The 19,813-nt window shown below is 41.9% G+C and overlaps 1 protein-coding gene across 1 annotated transcript; it reads right to left on the bottom strand.

Annotated features, from left to right (window-relative positions):
- Positions 1–1,800: 1,800 nt before the first annotated feature.
- Positions 1,801–18,977, bottom strand: LOC137291192 (leukemia inhibitory factor receptor-like). Its single transcript, XM_067822483.1, has 21 exons — positions 18,887–18,977; positions 17,983–18,243; positions 17,489–17,627; positions 16,863–17,011; positions 15,913–16,043; positions 14,792–14,945; positions 14,109–14,357; positions 13,461–13,599; positions 12,664–12,812; positions 11,616–11,737; positions 10,892–11,045; positions 10,374–10,450; positions 9,937–10,204; positions 9,448–9,578; positions 8,747–8,903; positions 8,044–8,193; positions 7,382–7,531; positions 6,837–6,924; positions 5,957–6,023; positions 4,372–4,440; positions 1,801–2,418 (listed from the first exon to the last, which is right to left on the bottom strand). Exons 1-21 carry the CDS (start codon positions 18,975–18,977, stop codon positions 1,801–1,803), a joined length of 3,513 nt encoding a protein of 1,170 aa, XP_067678584.1.
- Between the last annotated feature and the right edge of the window lie 836 nt (positions 18,978–19,813).

Here is a 19,813-nt window from a genome sequence, read left to right as displayed (position 1 = left end):
TTTTAACGTCCCCATTAAGCACACAAAAAGTTGCATTTACCTCAGAGTATAAATGACCTCACCATGTTGAAGTTTATATGTGACTATCAAATTTTAGGGTGTTCCCGTACTTCTTGTTTGTACTATATCTTTTATGAGTACGTGGGCCTAGATTTTCAAAGCGGACGTAAAATGTTCAAATTATGACCACGAACACACAACACAGCCTTGAAGCTGAATAGTCTCTGGGGTACTGGTGTCATGCGTGATGAGGATCTGAATATTTTACCTGCGCTTTCGAATTCGGACTCAAAGCGTATTTCGAACACGGATTATGCCTGTATTATACTTTATAGCCTCTGTGTATTTAGACGGGTTAATTGTATTTCTATACTCACATTATTTTCACCAGTGTTGATCTAATGAATTTTACTTACGCTTTGGAACATCGGTTTATCTCTTCTAACGGAATACCTGCTTTGTTTATTGTGGTATAGTTAGTCAGTCGTCCTTAAACTTGGTTGTATTTCAGTACGCCTCCACGAAATCAATCTGTACATGTGGTCCTGTCCATGTTTTTCTCAGAACCAAGTGTTCGAACACCAGTAACGGTTGTTTAACAGTTACGAATCGGTTTGTTTGATCGTTATACCACTCAAGGCAGCGTGTACGTTACTTGAGCCAGAAACCATACGCCGGTTAAACCTTGAGCTCTAACCACATAACGAGTAGGCGAGTGAGTGAATGAGATAGATCAACGCCGAATCAGCCACCTTGTAAAAAACAAAACAAAACAAAGAAGCCCACTCGAGTACATAAATAATATCTCAGCAAAACGTTACTAATTCGAGTGAGATGTTGGTAATGTATTTTCATATAACAAAGGGATTCTTTCAAGGAACAAGAAACAATCAAATAATTATTTTTCTTTTAATGACCTGCAAGCTGCTAAAACATGAAATGATAAAAATGAAACATAACAAACAAAACACCACGAAAAGTATAAAAAGCGTTGTTTGAGAAACATTAATGCAGACGAGTACATGCGAAGTTAAACTGAGTGAAGAACATCGAGTAATATTTACATCCCAATCAGAATAATGAATGGCACCAAAACCAGTCGCTTGTTTTTGTAACGTCTGTATTGAGACCAATGGGGCCTTGAGTGTCACCTGGCAAGAGATGTCTGGTTTGATATGACCAAGGCTCGTTTGACAATGCAGATCTCCGGTACGACAGTCGTAACTCATATGTTGACGTGAAACAGCAATCAGTGTGATCTCGCTGAGATCTCTCGCTTGAGCGTCACACCAGTGTATGCTTTCCCTTCTTAATAACATCATGAACTCTTGATGAAGACTACATTCAGAACACATTCATCTCAAGGTCTCGTCGGGATTGCACATCGTGACAAAGGCTTCAGTCACGCTGACTGGCTTTCGGTCTGTGGAGGTCACGTGTACATCGTACAACAGCGATGCTGAGCGAGGCGTCTGCGTACAACTCCCTCAAACTGACATCCAAATAGAACTGAACTGCGAGACACTGATGTTTCTGGTTAGATGGGACAGGGCCTGAATTCAAAGTCATAGCACGGTCGACATGCTTATTTTGTGTGAGTATTTTGTAATTGTAATGAACGTGTATAAGGATCCATACCGAAACGTCGCATCATATGTAATAATGAAGTTGTTATCCATAAAGAATCTTACTCTCTTATCTTATTCTCTTGTAATGAACGTGCAATTTAGCGTAACCTTGCGTAAGATAGGTGAAGTTGCAGTTGGTGGGCGATAGTTTACGCCGTTGCAGTTAGTACGATCAAAGTTTAGTTGAGGAACATTCATATCCCAGACTCTCATATTCCTGCGCCAATTCGTCGTTTGTGGCGCCCCCTGGTGGAAGGACTCGGTTCTGATCTATTTCGTTCCAACGAAGTACATCTCCCTCTGCTTCCTCTTCCTCCTCCCCCTTCACATCTTCCTCGTATGTTTTCGCCACTGCAACATAGACAGACAGAATGTCATATTCACTGGCCGAGTGTGGCTCATCCCCAAGTTCACAACTCGTCTCATCCCAGACTTTTCTGCTTCCACAGCTGTCATCCTCATCTCGACCAGATGTCCGCTCGCCGCTCCCACCATTCCGTCCTCTGAGTCCAGGGGTTCCGTCGTCCCGTTCGTCGTGCGGGTCGTTCTGGTCATCGGTCCCAACACTCTCTTCCACTTCAGTCAATGTCGTCTGCTCGCTAACGGCCGCCGACAGGGGTGTAGATTCAGGAGGTGTAGATTCTGGAGACCTGAGCCGGGTAAAACAACTGGATGCCGTTGGAACCAGGGCCTGATACAGTGGAGCATTCCGCGCTATGGCGTCGGGGGTGAGACTTCCTCGTCCGCTGTCGATGGTCTGGCGATGGTTTCCATCTTGACCTAGCGTCTCCTGCAAGGAGATGTATAGAATGCATAATGGGATATGACGTGCGCGATGACGAGGGTTGTAAACACGATCATTGCTACCCTACCTCGTTGTGTTCTGGTACCCCACTAAGCATTATTTCAGCTATATGTCAGCCTGTAAAGAATCGATTTTCGACTTGACAAACCAGTGGTTCATATCTCGAGCACGATACCACCCGATCAGAGAAGTTACATCCATTAACATGACAACCAGTATGAGGATGCTGGGATTATGTACCCCGGAGTGTTACATCCATGTTGAGACTGGGTGTTGTTTTACACCGCACATTCATTAACATGACAACCAGTATGAGGATGCTGCGATTATGTACCCCGGAGTGTTACATCCATGTTGAGACTGGGTGTTGATTTACTCCGCACGTAGCATCTTTCCAGCAAAGGACACCAAACATGGGTTTTATGTTTGACCAATATTATTGGCAATGGTACCCATGTCCTCTACGTAAAGCGGGAAGAATTAACCATTTTACTTCCCCACTAATGTATCCTTGCAAGGCTCATGCACCTTTCTGAGATGAATATCGCTTCATGTTTGTTCGCGAATACGCACACGCGATATCATTTAAATTTGCATATTTATACCCCATTTATACCTCACTGGATACCGATGCTATCATGCTGGGAAATCTACCCACTATGCTATCAACACTATTCTAGTGAATGTTGACAGCTCATTCATAACCTACACTGCGAATACCTAGTAATAACACTACTTTGTTATGTAAAACTGCTGTTATACATTAGATACGTTAGAACATCTGGACTAAAACTGCTTTGCTATACAGATGTCATAAACAGTATGTCATAAACAAGTGAAAAATATTATGAAAAATGTACTGTGGATGAAATGATTTGCTGAAATTCCAAAAATTGGGTGATATCAAATTAAAAATAATGAAACGAATATATCTAATTGGAGTGCTCTCGGACGTATATTGAAAAGTAAGATCTGTACTAAGAACAACAACAGTGAAATACAACACACAACCCCGAAATCTGCAACCTGAATGAACGTCACACTGATTTGTTTGTAGTGCAATTATAATACATGTAATAAAATCAATACACTATATGGCTGGCTGGATAAACGCCAATGGGTGTTCAACATTATGGTTTTATAGGCTGGCGGGGATAAAATATAGGCCCCTAACATCTAACATCATTCTTCATGCATCAGCAGGGCTATATGTTCATAACACTACCTTCTTTTATGGGGAGGTTAAATGGGCCCCAACATCACTTTTTATTGGCAGGACTTAACTCACCTTGCAATCCATTCGTTTGGTCCAAACATCAATGGATTAGCCCTATGATGATAGGAGTTTAACCCGCACTCAGCAATATCCCAACTATATGGCGGTGGTCTGTTAAGAATCGAGTCTGGACAATCCGGTGATCAACAGCATGAGCATCGATCTACGCAACTGGGAACCAATGGCATGTGTCAACCAAGTCAGCGAGCCTGGCCACCCGATCCCTTTGGTCGCCTCTTACGACAAGCATGGGTTGCTGAAGTCCTATTCTACCCCGGACCTTCACGGATGCACAATGAAGTGTAAATATGAATAATGCAGTCGTGTACCGTTGTCTCGATTGCATGGGACCAAGGCAAATATCGAGTTATCCGAACTTCGTTCAGATGGATACTTGCCAACGGAAGGTGAATATCGAGTTAAAAGCGTAATTGTCCCTGTTGGGACCATGAAATTATATAAAAATATCGAGACATCCGTATCGAGTTAAAAGCGCTTGAATACATATTAATGATAAATTATGAAAGATTTTTGTCGGGATTGAGATGTTATATCGAGATAACAGAGACATTGAGTAACAGTGCTCTACTGAAAAGAGGATAGTTCAGAAACCATGCTGGTCGTCTATTGAAATGTGACGTCACTTCTTGAAAGTCACGTACTTTGGGACTTGGTATGGGGACTGGTCTCTCTGGGGCAGATGGAGTAATGGTGGGTGGATCAGCGTCATCCTACTCAAGAGGAAGGAAAATGTTACTTATAGACTGCCAGGAAAAAGAATTAATACACCCATGTTTGATGGTGGTGTTAATGACTGGGCGATCAGATTTAATTTTCAAGTGCATATTGTCCTTTACCCGGCAGTTTAGATGAAGTCGTGAAAAACATATTGAATAAGTGAGTGAGTGGGTGAGTGGATGAGTGAGTGAGTGGGTGGTTTAACACCGCTTTGAACCTTACAGTTACACCACGGTGTGTCAGCAGAGTGAGTTTAGTTTTATGCCGTTTTAAGCAATATTCCAGCAATATCTGCAAGGGACACCAGAAATGGGTTTCACACATTGTACCCCCGTGTGGAATGGAACCCGGGCCTTGGGAGTGACGAGCAAACGCCTTTTCCACTCGAGTACCCTCTTGGGTATCTGAGACACGTGTTGTACAGTCAACATGTCATCTGAGACACGTGTTGTAAGTCAACATGTCATCTGAGACAAGTGTTCTACAGTCAACATGTCATCTGAGACAAGTGTTCTACAGTCAACATGTCATCTGAGACAAGTGTTCTCCACTCAACATGTCATCTGAGACACGTGTTGTACAGTCAACATGTCATCTGAGACACGTGTTGTACAGTCACAACAGGTGTAAAGGGCGCTGACAACCCAAACATTATAATGTAGGATTTCAAACTCAAGGCACAATATGCAGACATTTGTGACAATGCCAAATGCATAGTGCCATATATTTATATTTCACATGCAATGTGTCAAGACATCTAATGTGTCAAGATATCTGTGTCAAGATATCTAATGTGTCAAGAATATGTGAAACATAGGTTGTTGTCACATTGTTACATGGTGGTTTGTTAGTAACTATTCTAGATCGAGTTCATCTGTTAGTTGCTAAAGGCAAATAAAGTTAAAGCTGGCTTGCTTTTGACCGGTTAGACAATCCGGTTTCAAGGTTAATGTGTGAAAATCAAAGATGTCCTTATGGGAGTTATCTTTCCTTGCCTAAACTATCTAACAGAGTAATATTTTCGATCATGTTTGAAATAAACATATGCTGTTATTTGTGGGAATAAACGTCAACCAACAATGCAAATAGTAAACAGTGATTTCATACTGGTTGCGAACAAGCGCGGTCTGACATTACGACGTTCATCCAAGCATATTTGTCTTGATTCAGATTCTCATTTCTTGAGATACAGAAACTGACGACTATTTTCAATAGATTCTTGCATCGTTAGGAAGCAAGTTTGTATCTAGAGTCGCGCTTCGCTGTTTACTCACCAGCTTTCAGGATGACACAATTAGATCTTGAGATATGCCAAGAAGGCCGAATCATGTTCACTATAAGCGACGCACATGAAAACAGTGCTGGATAAAATGATATATGAGGTAATAAATAATAAACTATTGATATAAACAGTTGTTAAACATACACTAATTATTACTGAAGTGTACAGTTAGCTGCTATTCATGTACCGTTCCCTGCATTCTATGCCAGTAAGCTTATGTTACATACATAGCGGACCTCGGACAGTTCTGGCATCACAATGTCCTCCGACTCCACCCACTTCCTGTACAGAGACCTGCAACAAGGAACTCTCGTAGTGTCATCAACAGTGCCCCGTATAGTAGGCAAATAGGCCTCACCGGGAATAGTAATAACTACATCACAGCGTCATATTAATACTGGAGGTTTACAAGAGACAGCCTGTTCAACACACTGGTAAACCCACATTCTGACAACCAAACGTCATTGATATCCCTGGGATTCGAATCCCTCTCCTTGGATCATATAATGGTTGACGCAAAAAAACCCATTAATCTCTGGAGCTAACATGCAGTCGTGAACCTAATATAACAGTTTAGCTGTTTTTGGTTGCCGTTTCTTCACACCGGGAGACACGCCTAGCGTCACAGGAACCGGAATGTGTAGGTGTATTTCATGCGTTTCGTGAGGATTTATGGAATGTCACCACTTCATAATGCCTCGAGGTCACTTGCGACCCACTTGTGTTCCGGCACTTGCACAATAGAAATAGAATTGTCGTTCTTGTTTGAAGGACGTCAAAATGAAACCCCCCAAGAGAGGCACGAGTCGGTGTTCGGATTGTCCCTGAATAACTCGAGTGAGTGACGAATTGCTTGATGTTATAGATGGGTACAGATTGACAAACACATTTTTGTTTTTAGGACAATTCTGAAAATACCTCCCAGAGTTGGTATGATGTTTTGATTACGATCAGCGTTTCATTCGGACTATAGCGTGATATGGAGGATTGACCGGCCGGAGTTGTCTTCCAGGACCAACGTGAAATCTGGACGCGTCTCTGCACAGTGAGTCTGGCACTGCTATATTTATCTCTAATTAGACACACACTGGTCACGCAACATTATACCTGCAACACCGTCTGCTGATGTAGACGATGACCATTAGACACAAGAAGCAGGCGAATACGATGAGAATAATGATCCCCGCTGCCAGTCCTGTCGGATGGAGAATACAATAAACCATTTAGAGTATGTTCTTCTAAATCTGTTCCGAAGATTACTCTTTATTCAAGTTATTTGTATATCGTTACTATGGGATGTTGATCTCTTAAGTGATCAGTTGTATAGATAAGCGGCATTCAACAATATGCCATCAAACACCTGTCGACGTATCATAGATGCTCATGCTGTTGGTCACTGAATTGTCTGGTCCAGACTCGATTATTTACAGACCGCCACCATATAGATGGAACATTGAATGTGGCGTTAAACAAAACAAAACGGAGTCTGTTTTGCCAATATACATATATAGAGCTGGCCCAGTCAGGGATGTATTGTCGTGAACTGGGCGTCTTTAAATGGCTAGTAGATTTTCCATTGCGATATTGAGTGACTGTTAGTGTTATATTACAGAGTGACGGCCATAGAATCAGTCTGGAAGAACTTATCTCACTTGTATCAATGGGAACGCCGAACTTGGGGTCACTGTACGGTCCGATCCGACCCATGTCGGACACTTGGCGTAGCCTGACGGTGTAGTTGACATCTTTCTGAAGATCCGCAATCAAGTAATGACTCGTCTCACTGGAGACATTCACACCTCCTGGAACGTACGTATGAAAGATAAACATACACACAAACTCAGAATCATCGGGTTTGTTCGGGTTCCATTTATCCGTAGTTCGACATAACAGAGTTTATAAGCATGCACATGACCACACTGCAGATGACGAATGTGTCTGCACCACGACAGAGGAATGGCTGTTAGCAGCTAGTCTCAGTTCTGGGATGCCAAGGAAGGCTGAATTCGCCATAATGTTTTCTCCAATGTTAGTTTTGTAAGAGAATTTGATCACGGGGCTGTACCGTAGTCTAATAACAACAGGGAATCATGATGTGAGGTTTTCACTGTTTTCACTGAGCACAATGACACAGATGGACGTTAAATGAATTTGATAATCCATACAGAAATAGTCAAACACAATTTAAGCAACCAACGCTTCTCTTTACTTTCTAAACCCGCTGAACCTGTTTTAATGAGGGTTCGCTGAGGAAGTCTGTTTGATTACAATAATAGAGTTGATTAACGTCAATGACATCAACGACGTCACATACCGCATACAGGCACGTTCCCGACGCAGTGCTCAATGTATATGAATGTGATGAAGCCCTTCGGAGAACACCTGTCTAACCTCCAGCGGACTGTGAGAGCCAGATCGGCCTTACTTTCAATATAAAAGCTTGTCTTGTTTGGCTTGGCCGGGACTGAAGTGAAACATTATAAATCTACATGTCGCATAAATAGGTAAATAGGATGGATTGCTTATGTGGCTAGTTGGCAAATGGATGTTTGTGGTTGTTTAATATTAATATCAAGTTAAATGACAGCTGGATAGCGTGAATGGGTGAGTGGTTAATACCAAGCGCAAAGACCCACCGGTTATGGTGACAGGATACAGGTCACCTGACCACCCGATCCACAAAGTCTACAGAACATTTTGTTGGGAACAACCAAGGTTCCTTAACTGTACTCGGAGATGAATATGATTGTATGAGTGAAAAGAAGTAATTGTTCGCAACTCACAAAGCAAATCAAGTTAGACGATCTATTTCCAACACAAAACTCTCTTTATCCTAATCGGTTGTACGCTGATTTAAGACTCAAAGAAACTCGAAAGTGGGGACTCCAGAAATGGACTTCACATATTGTACCCCTTCGGGGAATCGAACCCCGGTATTTGTTGTGACGAGCGACAGCTTTCATGGTAGGCTACCCCGCCGCTCCATATCCTAATGAGGCTGTTTATCTCACACATACCCGCACTGACGTTGTACCGACAGCCGCTCATAGCGAGCCCGCTACTTCCTTTCCCGGTTTCCATGGATACCCCAAAACGGGTGACTGCAGGTTTGCTTTTCATGGAGAGTTGTGCAGATCTTTGTGCGCCATCGACAGTGATCCATTGAACGTCACCCTGTAATAGCTAAGATTCTTGAGAGAAAGAAAAGAAATAACGAGTTTCTGAAACTACTATTATACAAATTCATCAATCCCGCAATGTATTAATCCCACGTATAAGATACACACTGGAGACAAATCGTTAACTTGAAGTTCTGTACATTATCGAGGAACTTCATCCGTTACTTCACCCTACAGTAATAAACCCAAGAACTAAAATACTTATAAGGACAGGCCTGTCGAAGTCTTGAGGGTTAAGTCGACATGTTTTCGGAAAAATAGTGTTTTGAACCTTCCGAACTGAAAACAATCTCTCTCAGGATTGAAGAAACCAAATATATTCTACTGAACATTAGGCAACATCCCTTTCTGCAAACCTATGAGATCATGTGCATGCGTCCTCCAGTGTCTAGCAAAGTCCGTTGTATAGATAGGACAATGTCGTGAACGGTGTCAAGAATCACGATCGAATTATGATGAAACAGTGTGCGTATCTTGGCGTCCAAACAATAGATAGTAGTGCCCGGATTAGCGAAGTGTCCGAGCAGCGGGGTACTTACCTGGCATGTCTTGTGTGTCGGCCCCCACAGACACCACAACACTGTCCAGAGGTCTGGCTGGTCAGCTGACGTCCAGTACACTGTCACCTCGGTGCCATTCCAAGCACTGTGCACATCTGTTGGGGGACGGACTGGAGACACAGTGGCAGGATAGAGTATTTGGCGCACACACAACACACACACACACATACACACGCACACACACATATTTATGCTCATGATGTTGATCACTAAACTGTCTGTTCCAAGCTCGATTTGTGTTTGCAAACACACAAACAAAGAAACAGGGTATGCACAGGGTATGAGATTTAAAGACAACTCTTTACGTACTATATTGTAATCGTAGATGTAAAATTCCGTGATCTCAATGTAAACAAGGAACGTTTTCAGAATTTACTTATCGGGCATTTCAAGGATCCCTGCACGTCTTGGGGACGTTGCTCGGACAACACATTGCAGGGATAATTCTGGTTGTTCTGCTATACACACCATCTCCGAGTTTGGATAAGCGCTGAGAGAACTTGGGTGAAGCTCCGGCTCTGTTGGATGCTGTCACCGAGATGGAGTAGTCAACGTTACAGTTGAGGTCGTCAAGTGAAACTGACGCAGTAGTCGCTGGACAGACTATGACTTTGCCCGTGGTGTTGCATTGCGTCATCTTGTTGCACTTGTAGTTCGCCGTGGCCTTGACCGTACTGTCGAGGAGCGTTATGGTGTACTTCGTCAGCATGCCATACTGGAACTCTTTAGGCGGTGGCTGCAAAGAGTTTCAGTGACTGTGAAAAGTTTTACCAATCTCTTCATGGGGAGAATCGAACCCCTCGACATGACAAACGATTGCTTCACTTGGCTACCCAAATGATTCGAGCATGCCCGGGACAACGCGAAGTACGTAAAATGCCCATGAAGAATGGAAACTGTAGTACCTTTATGAAAACATAGACATTCCTCTCCCCGTCGATGCAGTCGTGCGCAAGGAAAGTGCTGCTTGCAGCGGCAGGTGCTATATGGGGTGAAAGTATTATTAAAATAACATTGATAGTTAAATCCAAAAGCGGTGATACACTATCCCACAGTTCAGTATGTCCCGTTTGTAGTGAAAGTATCCAAATGAAGACACAATGGAAAACGTGTGATATTCACTGGACATTTACTTGTTTGACTGGTATTTGCCCTGAACTATACGTATGTATGACATTGGTTTAGATTCTATATTATGATTAGGGAAGAACGATATCGTTCTTATTGTGAAAGGTAAATACTTGTCTATCTCCCCTCGAAAACAAAATATTGTCCTTGTGTCCTTAATCATTAACAAACGGATATTCTGTTTCTATGAAAAAACAACAACAACAGCTAAAAATAAAAGAAAAAGAAAAGAAAAAAATAACCAACAGAAAAACCAAACTCATGAAATATTAATCGGCACGATCACGCGACTCACCCTCTTCATTAGTGGAGGTAGAAACTGTTCTCGGTTCACTACGGTACCCGTGTCGAGCGGTGGCGGACATAGCCGAGACAATAAAGTCGTACTTCGTGTATGGTCTCAGATTGGTGATAACTGCTTGATTCTCAGACGTTGTCAGAGTCATGTTCTGCCATAGAAAAAGCTGGTAATAGTGAGGTCTTCATTGAATCGATGTCAGTGAAAGATATATACTAAAAGTGCTTTACTGGATCTTACTTTATAAATGTTTCAGGCCAAGTTGACAGGTGCGATTAATGAATCGTTTTGGTACATTTGATATACAGAATACCCCTGACAAGATCCGGTGAGGACTGGACTTTAGTGGTCCAATGTTTGAGATGCGACTAACTGGATCGGGTTGTTAGACACGGTGACTTGCACGCCATAATGTCAACGTTATAACTACATCGACGCTCACGAATACTGGTCTCGATATTCTAGCGCCGCTATATTGCTCAGGGCGATGACAAAACACATCAACATATACAGATCACACGTTAAAACACGTGGTGGACAGCGACACACACGTTGGTGTCTCATCTGATTGAAGGTAGCGGTCATCGGATGGTCAGCCACGCACCAGCCTGATGACATGTTGTTGTGGTCCATCAGCCTTAATGGTTTCATCCACTGGTAAAACTGTATGTCAGGTACATACAGATCTTCTTTATGAAACAAGAAACAGACATAAACGTACAGATGTAGGCGACTGCGTGATGACTGTGAAGGTCAGATCCCTGACGCTATGTCGCCACTTCAGCGTGACGTTACGGCTGGTGACGTTGACAAGTTCCAAGGCCGCCACTGGCGCGGGTTGTACTACAACACACAAAACAAAGGTTAGTAACATGCGCTGTGGCTGTAGCATGTCGTACCGCAACAGTATGCACTACACATATTTCGAAGAGTCATAGACAAAAGTAATTTGCGGAGTTGCGTCCCTTTGGAGTTGTAGACACGCGTGTTCGTCTTTCTAGGTTTGTCAACATCATACCACGATCGTGGGCTCTATCAACGACGTAAACAGCCTAAGGCATGCATACATCTGGTGTTACCGTCACATCAAGTGCACACCGTAAAAACACTCAAAACGTGGTCTGGGATTTAGATCAAACTAACACACTCTGCTAACTAACACATTAGTATTTACCCATTGCAAAGTTTTGACGAACCAATGATGCTCACAATTCATTATAGCGCGGCCATGTTCAGCGTAAAGAAACCCTAGCTAGCAGGTAAGCCACACGTTCAGATCGCTCATTGTTCCCTTTAAAGAGTTATGTTTCATAAAAAAGACGTCGTTTAATACAAAATTATGAATCCAAAAAGAGTCTGATACACTCGTGTGAATTAAAAGTAGAATAGTAAATTAAATCATCGATTAATCATTGACCCAGTGTTTGTGGTAGAGAGATATTCAGCATACAATATCCACGTCTTGAATAATTGGTCCTGGCAGTTGGCTTTATTCTCTACTATCTCTAATTATTCTGTACACATAAATCTCAACAATACACAGATTAGACAGACAACACATCTTAGGCGAGATTAACACGCGAGGTATTCTATGATCTATCATGGTGAACTGCCGTGATATAGTTGCAGGAATGTTCCAAGCAGCCTTAAACCCAACTGACTCACTCACTAAACGGTCATTACAAAGCGACGATGCATTAATTTCCTTGACAACAGAGGCTGGAATCGTACTGTCAGCAAGAATCCTGGAATCACGTGGCAATACATACCATAGTCCTCTGGATCAGCCGTGCGGGTCATGGACAACGTGTCCCCGATTTTTGTGTTCGTCACAGTGATGTTGAAGGTCAGATTCCCCGTCGACGTATACGGGGTGATGAAACACGACGTCGAGTTGCTTACGCTGCAGCTGTGCCATCTGCGAAACCATTTTCATAGAACTAGAAGTCAAAAACCCTGTATTTACGAAAATGACAATGTCATATCAACATTGAAAACATCTCCATATATTTTCAATAGATTAAACATGGAGTTCCCCTACCTTTTAAAAAAGGTATATTCCGGATTCAATCAATACTGAAATGTTAATGAATGTTTTGAAAGTGCATTACCACTTGCACTTCCTTATGAACATAGCCGTTTTTACAGATGGACAATTGGTGTATAAGGTGAAATTTGCATGTGTGCGATTTTCACTTTCAAACAAAAACAACACGCTAGAGAAAACCTGTCAGCTGTGTAATACAAGACGATTGTTAAAAATAATTTATCGACAGTGATCTATTGACTTTCTTTAAAACCTGTCCAAATCAAGAATGACATCCATCCCATGCACGTGCATGGAGCTTCTGCGTTGTGCACGTGCAACCCATGCGTTGTGTTTAAGGGTGGTGATAAAGAGAAATGGTGATCACACTATTTCTGTCTTTGAAGGGTTTGTTAACGCTCATAATTAATATGCAAATTGAAAGTTCAGGTTCCCAAGTATTTTGAAATGTATATGTGGCATTTGTGTGATGCTAGATCAATGTTTGTTATGTCAGCCTCGTACAGAGTTCCATCATACCCTGTTTCAGATGCTGCCCTCCAGGATGTGGCCACACTGATGTCCCCGGGGTGCAGGTACAGACCTTTGTCCCAGGACACCGTCACGTTACTCCAGTCATTGAGCAGGACCTGCAGATCTGTCACGTTGTGGAGAGGGTCTGTGTCGAGATGACATGCTTGATGCTTTATCATACTCAGGCATTTTACGACAAATGGAATCTGTTTAAGCGCCATGTATAGTGTAATGAAGTAGTCTAATGGTTAAAATGTCCGCTCGTCACACCGAAACCCGTGGTCGAGGAACCACGAAGAAAGCACAGTTCTCGTGTCCTCCAGCGTAATATTGCTGGAAAATTGTTAAAAGCGGTGTGAAACTAAACTTACACCCTCACCAGACTAATAATTCACTCAAAAATGTCCAACGAGTGTATCGTCTCACAATGAATTGAAAGATTAATTCGTATGCAATTTATCTTGTGTACGTGTATTTCTATACTAAAATATCGCTTGGCACAAATCCATATGACATCTTGGAAATGTACAGAAAAACCACTATTGTAATTTTACATGTAATGGTCAAAATATATAAATTCACCAGTATCTGCCGCATTAAGAGTGTCGGTGTTTCATTTATACAGTAAGAATATATGTTTACTGGTCAACTCACATTCTAGGGTGATGCACTGACGTCCTACTGGGTGATTCTGCCAGCAGCTCACTGTCTCGTCATCAAAGGAGGAATCACTGACCGGCATGTCCAGTTGCCAGATGTTGGCGGCAATAAACCACTGGTCATCACCTGGAAGGTCTTCATCATTCCTATAGGTGAAGGAAGGATTGACACCAGTGTCCGCCACGGTGCAGTTGAGTGTCAGATTGGTGCCTATGATGACATACGGGTCATTCGGAAGTACACCTGGAAATTATTCATCATCATCATCATCATCATCATCATCATCATCATCATCATCAAACCCACACACTTATTCACATACATATTCCATACAGGTACTCCCGTCAGTGTATGGCAGAAATATTGCCGATGTGACGTAACAGCTTAACTCACTCACTCTAGACAGGTATGGAAGCCAAAGTTGGAAAGGAATATTATTTCGCAAAATGCATAGCATGCACCTGTCTGTCTGCGTAGATTATCTTACAGCAGCAATAAAATATATCTACAAAATCCGTAGAATTTTAATTCCTATTTTCCACTTTTCCAAGTGTACTCTCAGTTCCAATGCATGAAGAGATAAACGAGCTAGATCGCCTTATATTGGATCACCAGAATCAATGTGGTATCGAACCTCGACGGATTGTTGGGAAAATTATATCAGTTAATTCACGTACCTTCATCAGAGAGGATGATATCCACCGTTGTTGGATCACTGTGATGTCCATGTTCAGCCGGGCCGTACACGGCCGTCACGGTGAATGTGTAGCGAGAGTCTGGTCGCAAGTTTCTCACTTTGATAGTTTTGTCCGTAGTGTTACTGGAGCTCACCTACTCAAGATGGCAAATACATTAGTTGTGGATTCATTCTTGTTAGGGTAGGACGGCATCACGTATAACTGTACATGTCATCCTACTGGGAGAAATAAGATGTAATAAGAAAGGCCTGTAACAATGAAGTCATGATGTATGGAAAGTTCAGTAATTACATTTGAGTATCATGTGACGGTCACATTACAGGCAAAATAAATACATTCCCAAGAATATGTCTACAATTTAATAATAACCAATTTGAATCAATGATCGTTTGTTATTCAACTTCTAACCTAAGTTGAATACAATTCTGAGATTAAAATGTTCATTTGGCAAAGTAAAATTATGAGGATTCGCGATCTTAATTTTATATATATTTCATTTGCTTTTTTGTTTAAAGTGAGATTCCTCGGTGCGTCTTCACTGCAAACGTACTATAATCTGTCTATGTTAAGGTACCTAGTTACGATCGGCTTAGTGCTAAGACTATTTAGTACAGCTGCTCTGTCTAGCCTGTCGTAGCACAATACCAGTAGTAGTAGTTTCATCAACATTCTCCTTGCTGAAACGTTGTTTGATCTATTTCTTTTGTCAAGATTATTTTCATTTAGTACAATACAAAATATAGTTACCATGGTTTAGGTTGAATTATATCGTTTTAAGATCAATATTGGTATAAACCGCTTCAATTCAGCTCAAATGTTCTTCATGTTCAAGGTATGACACATTGGTTTCATCTTCTGGAGAAACAATCAAATTGTATTACGAAATACATTTACTACCAAAGTCTTGTCACAACAGGAATGCTGCACACTACTGGCTGACCTAGGGGATGTTTTTGCTTCATGTTTTGACATATTCCAACTATGTGGCGGGGGTCTATATATAATCGGGTATGGACCAGACAATCCAGTGATCAACATCATGAGCATTGATCTATTGAGGTACGATAATGTGTCAGCTGGGAGACATTAAGGGGACTTACAGAAGTGGAATTCCTTGTAACGACTGTGAACTCGAGGGATGGTTTGCTGGACTCTGATGTCCACCTCAGTGTTACACTACGATTGTTGAAAGAGACACTAGCGTTTAGGGACGTCACAGCTGCAGGCTTCACTGAAAAAGTAAATCCATTCATCCGAACTTATAGATTGTTCTCTCATTATACAGCTAAATTAAATACAAATGCATCAGTTAAAGGGACAGTTGAAAAGCCGGATATTACTGAGTCCATCACATCAGTTGTCGGCCTGATACGAGAACAGTCCTGTTACAGACTCAGAGCTCGATCGATACCCTGACTTCCCCACCCTAGGAATCACATTGCATTCTGGGATGTGATTTCGCCCCCATATGCTCAGCATAATCACCTAGGCTTGGAAACGTAACAGACTAATATAACGTTTCCAAACAAACTGTGAGGAGACCAAAACTTTGTTACTAGTACCTTTGTGTCAATACATCATTAAACCATCATTAATGAGACAATGTGATCAGGATGTGAGGAAGCCCACTAATTTTTGTCTCCTGCGCAGAATGAACCGGTGTGAAATGTTAGGTCTTCATCTCCAAGAAGTTACATTCAACTGCAACTAATATATCAATGGGATATTCGATTTACAAGATCGATAAAATGCAAATGTTAAGACTAAGGAGGGGGAGAAGAAATTAAGGGAAAATATGACAATTTATTCCAGTCGTTTGGAAATGTTTTATCTTTTTGTCATATGCATTGTCATTGGCTCGTGGTATGCTCACAAAATGGAATGACCCCTACCTTTTTGAATGGTATACATGTATAAGATGAGCGTCCCAATCAGGGGTTGAGAAGCAGTAATACTACTCCTAGCATTAATACGGGATGCTGCTGTGATCCCCGGAATAACCGAAGATGGAAAAGTACCGCACCGCCACTGAAGGAACAACATGGCCTACCATAGTCCTCTGGATCAGTCGTGAAGATCATGGACAACGTGTCCCCGACTCTTGTGTTCATCACAGTGATGTTAAAGGTCAGATTCCCCGTCGACGTGTACGGGGTGATGAAACACGACGTCGTGGTGCTTACGTTGCAGCTGTGCCATCTGTGAAACAAGGATAATTTGTAAAAAGTGAAAATGTTCGTCTGACGTTATTCTAAGTTCTCAAAAATAAAATGCATCTATGCGCTGGCAAATATGTGCCTCACTCGGAGAGTCTGAGTTCGAATCCCAGATTTGGACTCGACCAAAGAAATAACTAGAACTTGTAACATATTTGGAAAGTGAAATCTCAAATATAACAGTTTACATTTGACCACTTTTTAATAGACATAGTGTTTCAGAATTTTTCGGCCATGAGGCTGGTGCCAATTTCCACTTGTAACTGGAATACACAATGTACGTGATCTAGCTTTGTGGAGTACAAGACAGCACAAGAATTTGTAAATTATCACATTGTGAAGTACAAAGCACAAGAATGTGTGAACTATCACAGCTTTACTCCTTTCTGAAAGACATTGGTTTTTCGAAAACATTATGGTTGACGCATTTCAAGCTGATGAGAACTATCTTCTATCATACCCTTCTTCAGATTCTGTCCTCCAGGATGTGGCCACACTGATGTCCCATGGGTGCAGGTACAGACCCGTGTCCCAGGACACCGTGACGTTGTTCCAGTCGTTAAGGAGGACCTGCTGATCTGTCACGTTGTGGAGAGGATCTGTTTGGAGACATGGAAAAGTCAGTAGCTAGTCACAGGTTTGTGTCCGTACATATATTCTAGAATCTAGCATAAGAGCAACAACCCTTCATTATATGTCCTGCGTCAGCGTCGAAGGAACCACTGGTTCGTGTCGCCATATCACGTTTACGTGATACAGATAGATGATTGTCGGCAGAAACTTTCAACATTCACACATCCAACAACAGTGAACAATTCGCGAAACTTTCCATGGGGTGAAGGAACATAGCCAAACCATTTCCAGTGTGAAATAAATAATCGGATCTCAGCGAACATTGATGGAATAATAGCGCGAAAAGATGTTGTTCATCTAGACTGCTAGTGTCTCACTTACATTCAACAGTAACATTCCTGCTGGCAACCACTGCGTCCGTTCCGTGCCAGCAGACGACAGCATCCTCTTCCAGTGTCTCGTTGACAGGCAGTAGTAGCTGGAGAGTGTCGTCAGAGATCACTTGTTGGTACTGAGATAGGTTCGAGTCATGTCCCCAGGTAAAGAAGAGGTCAGAAGAACTTCCTTTCTTTGAGTTGACCAGGGTACAGTTCAAGGTCAAGGTCCCTCCAACGAAGGCAGACGGAGCTTCAGGCAATAAACCTAGAAAATGTGGAGAACAATGTTGATACGTTTTCGATGGTACATCAGCTCGTCACCATTTGGTCTTAGTGAGTTAGTAAGTGAGTTTACATTTACGCCGCACTCAGCAATGTTCCAACTATATGGTGGCGGTCTGTAACTAATTAAGTCTGAACCACACAATCCAGTGACCAACAACATGAGCATCGCTCTGCGCGATTGGGAACCGATGACGTGTGTCAGCCAAGTCAGCGAGCATGACCACCCGGTCCCGTTAGTCGCCTCTTACGAAGGCCTATTCTACCCTGGGACCTTCACGGGTCTTAGGTACGTATACCACACAAGCCGTTAACTATAGGACTTTCATATTTATAATCTGTCATGCAGTCGCAGAACCACCTTATTTTCCATGCCTATCCATCTCTGCAATATTAAAGCCCTAAGTGAAGCAAGTCTAGATTTCCACAGATTATTGGGGATCTTTTTTAATAAATGGGTTTATTTGTTACTGTTAACATTATATATATTCAGGGACTAAGAGTTAGTCTATGAAAGTTGTAGTGAAGTTAGTGTAGTGACATTCCCGGAAGCTACACGAGGAACAGAAATTAGAGAAGTACATTATGAGATTTCTGATGTAGAAGATCTGCATATTTCAACTTACATCCTGTACACAGTCCCTGGACACAGGTTGGATCACAGATGTGGGCTACAGACAAGCTGCAAGTCATCAGCAGTATCAACACTGCATCCATGCTAACCAGAAATCCGGATTCAGTAACTACCTGCAAACATTTGTCATCATCATCATCATCATCATCATCATCAATATCATCGCCATTGGCATTTTTGATGTGACACACGATTCAAGGAAAAACATGGGAAATATGCGTACCTGGTTTACGAAACAGTAAACTTGCATCCCAGTGATCAAGCATTCCGAATTATCATTCTTCTCGGTGGATCAGAAACAATGGAAAATCTTTATTCAAATAATACATGTTTTTGCTTTTGAAACATTATATAATTGTTCCCAAAACACTATGTTAATCATGGACTGTCATAAGCAGTTCAGGACGTAAAATAAAATCCTGCAGACTGAATACTAATATTTGTGATGTAAATTGAACAGAGGCTACAAACTGACAGCAGCTGTTTCATTGACCCCAGCCTAACAGACTGAATAACGCTTTTGAAACCAGGGCGGGATTTGTATCGCCACTGTCGTTTCCTTCTTGAATCACGGAAAGGTTGCGACGTGCGGCCCTTTAGGCACAGGAAGTTATTAGGAAAGGAGAAAAGTCTACTCACACGTTGCAAACATTTTCACACGTTCTACAAACGCTTTCTGTATTAAGTTAAATCACTATTTCCACAATTCTATTCTTTGTGGGCATATATTTGTGGCTAATGCTTTTGTACACACGTTATATAAACACGTCATGACGTTGGAAAAATGAACACTCTGCACGAGAGAGCTGCGTTCGAAAGATGCTAAACAGTTTAATTATAAAGAATGTTTGTTAAATTACAAATATCAAAAACCACAACACACAACGCAGTTGACGAAATTCTTACCTGTAACGAAAGC

Source organism: Haliotis asinina, chromosome 7 (genome assembly GCF_037392515.1).
Source record: "Haliotis asinina isolate JCU_RB_2024 chromosome 7, JCU_Hal_asi_v2, whole genome shotgun sequence".
In the NCBI taxonomy this organism is placed as follows: domain Eukaryota; kingdom Metazoa; phylum Mollusca; class Gastropoda; order Lepetellida; family Haliotidae; genus Haliotis; species Haliotis asinina.
Note: the sequence above shows the minus strand (reverse complement) of the source record. Positions and strands in the feature narration are given on the sequence as shown.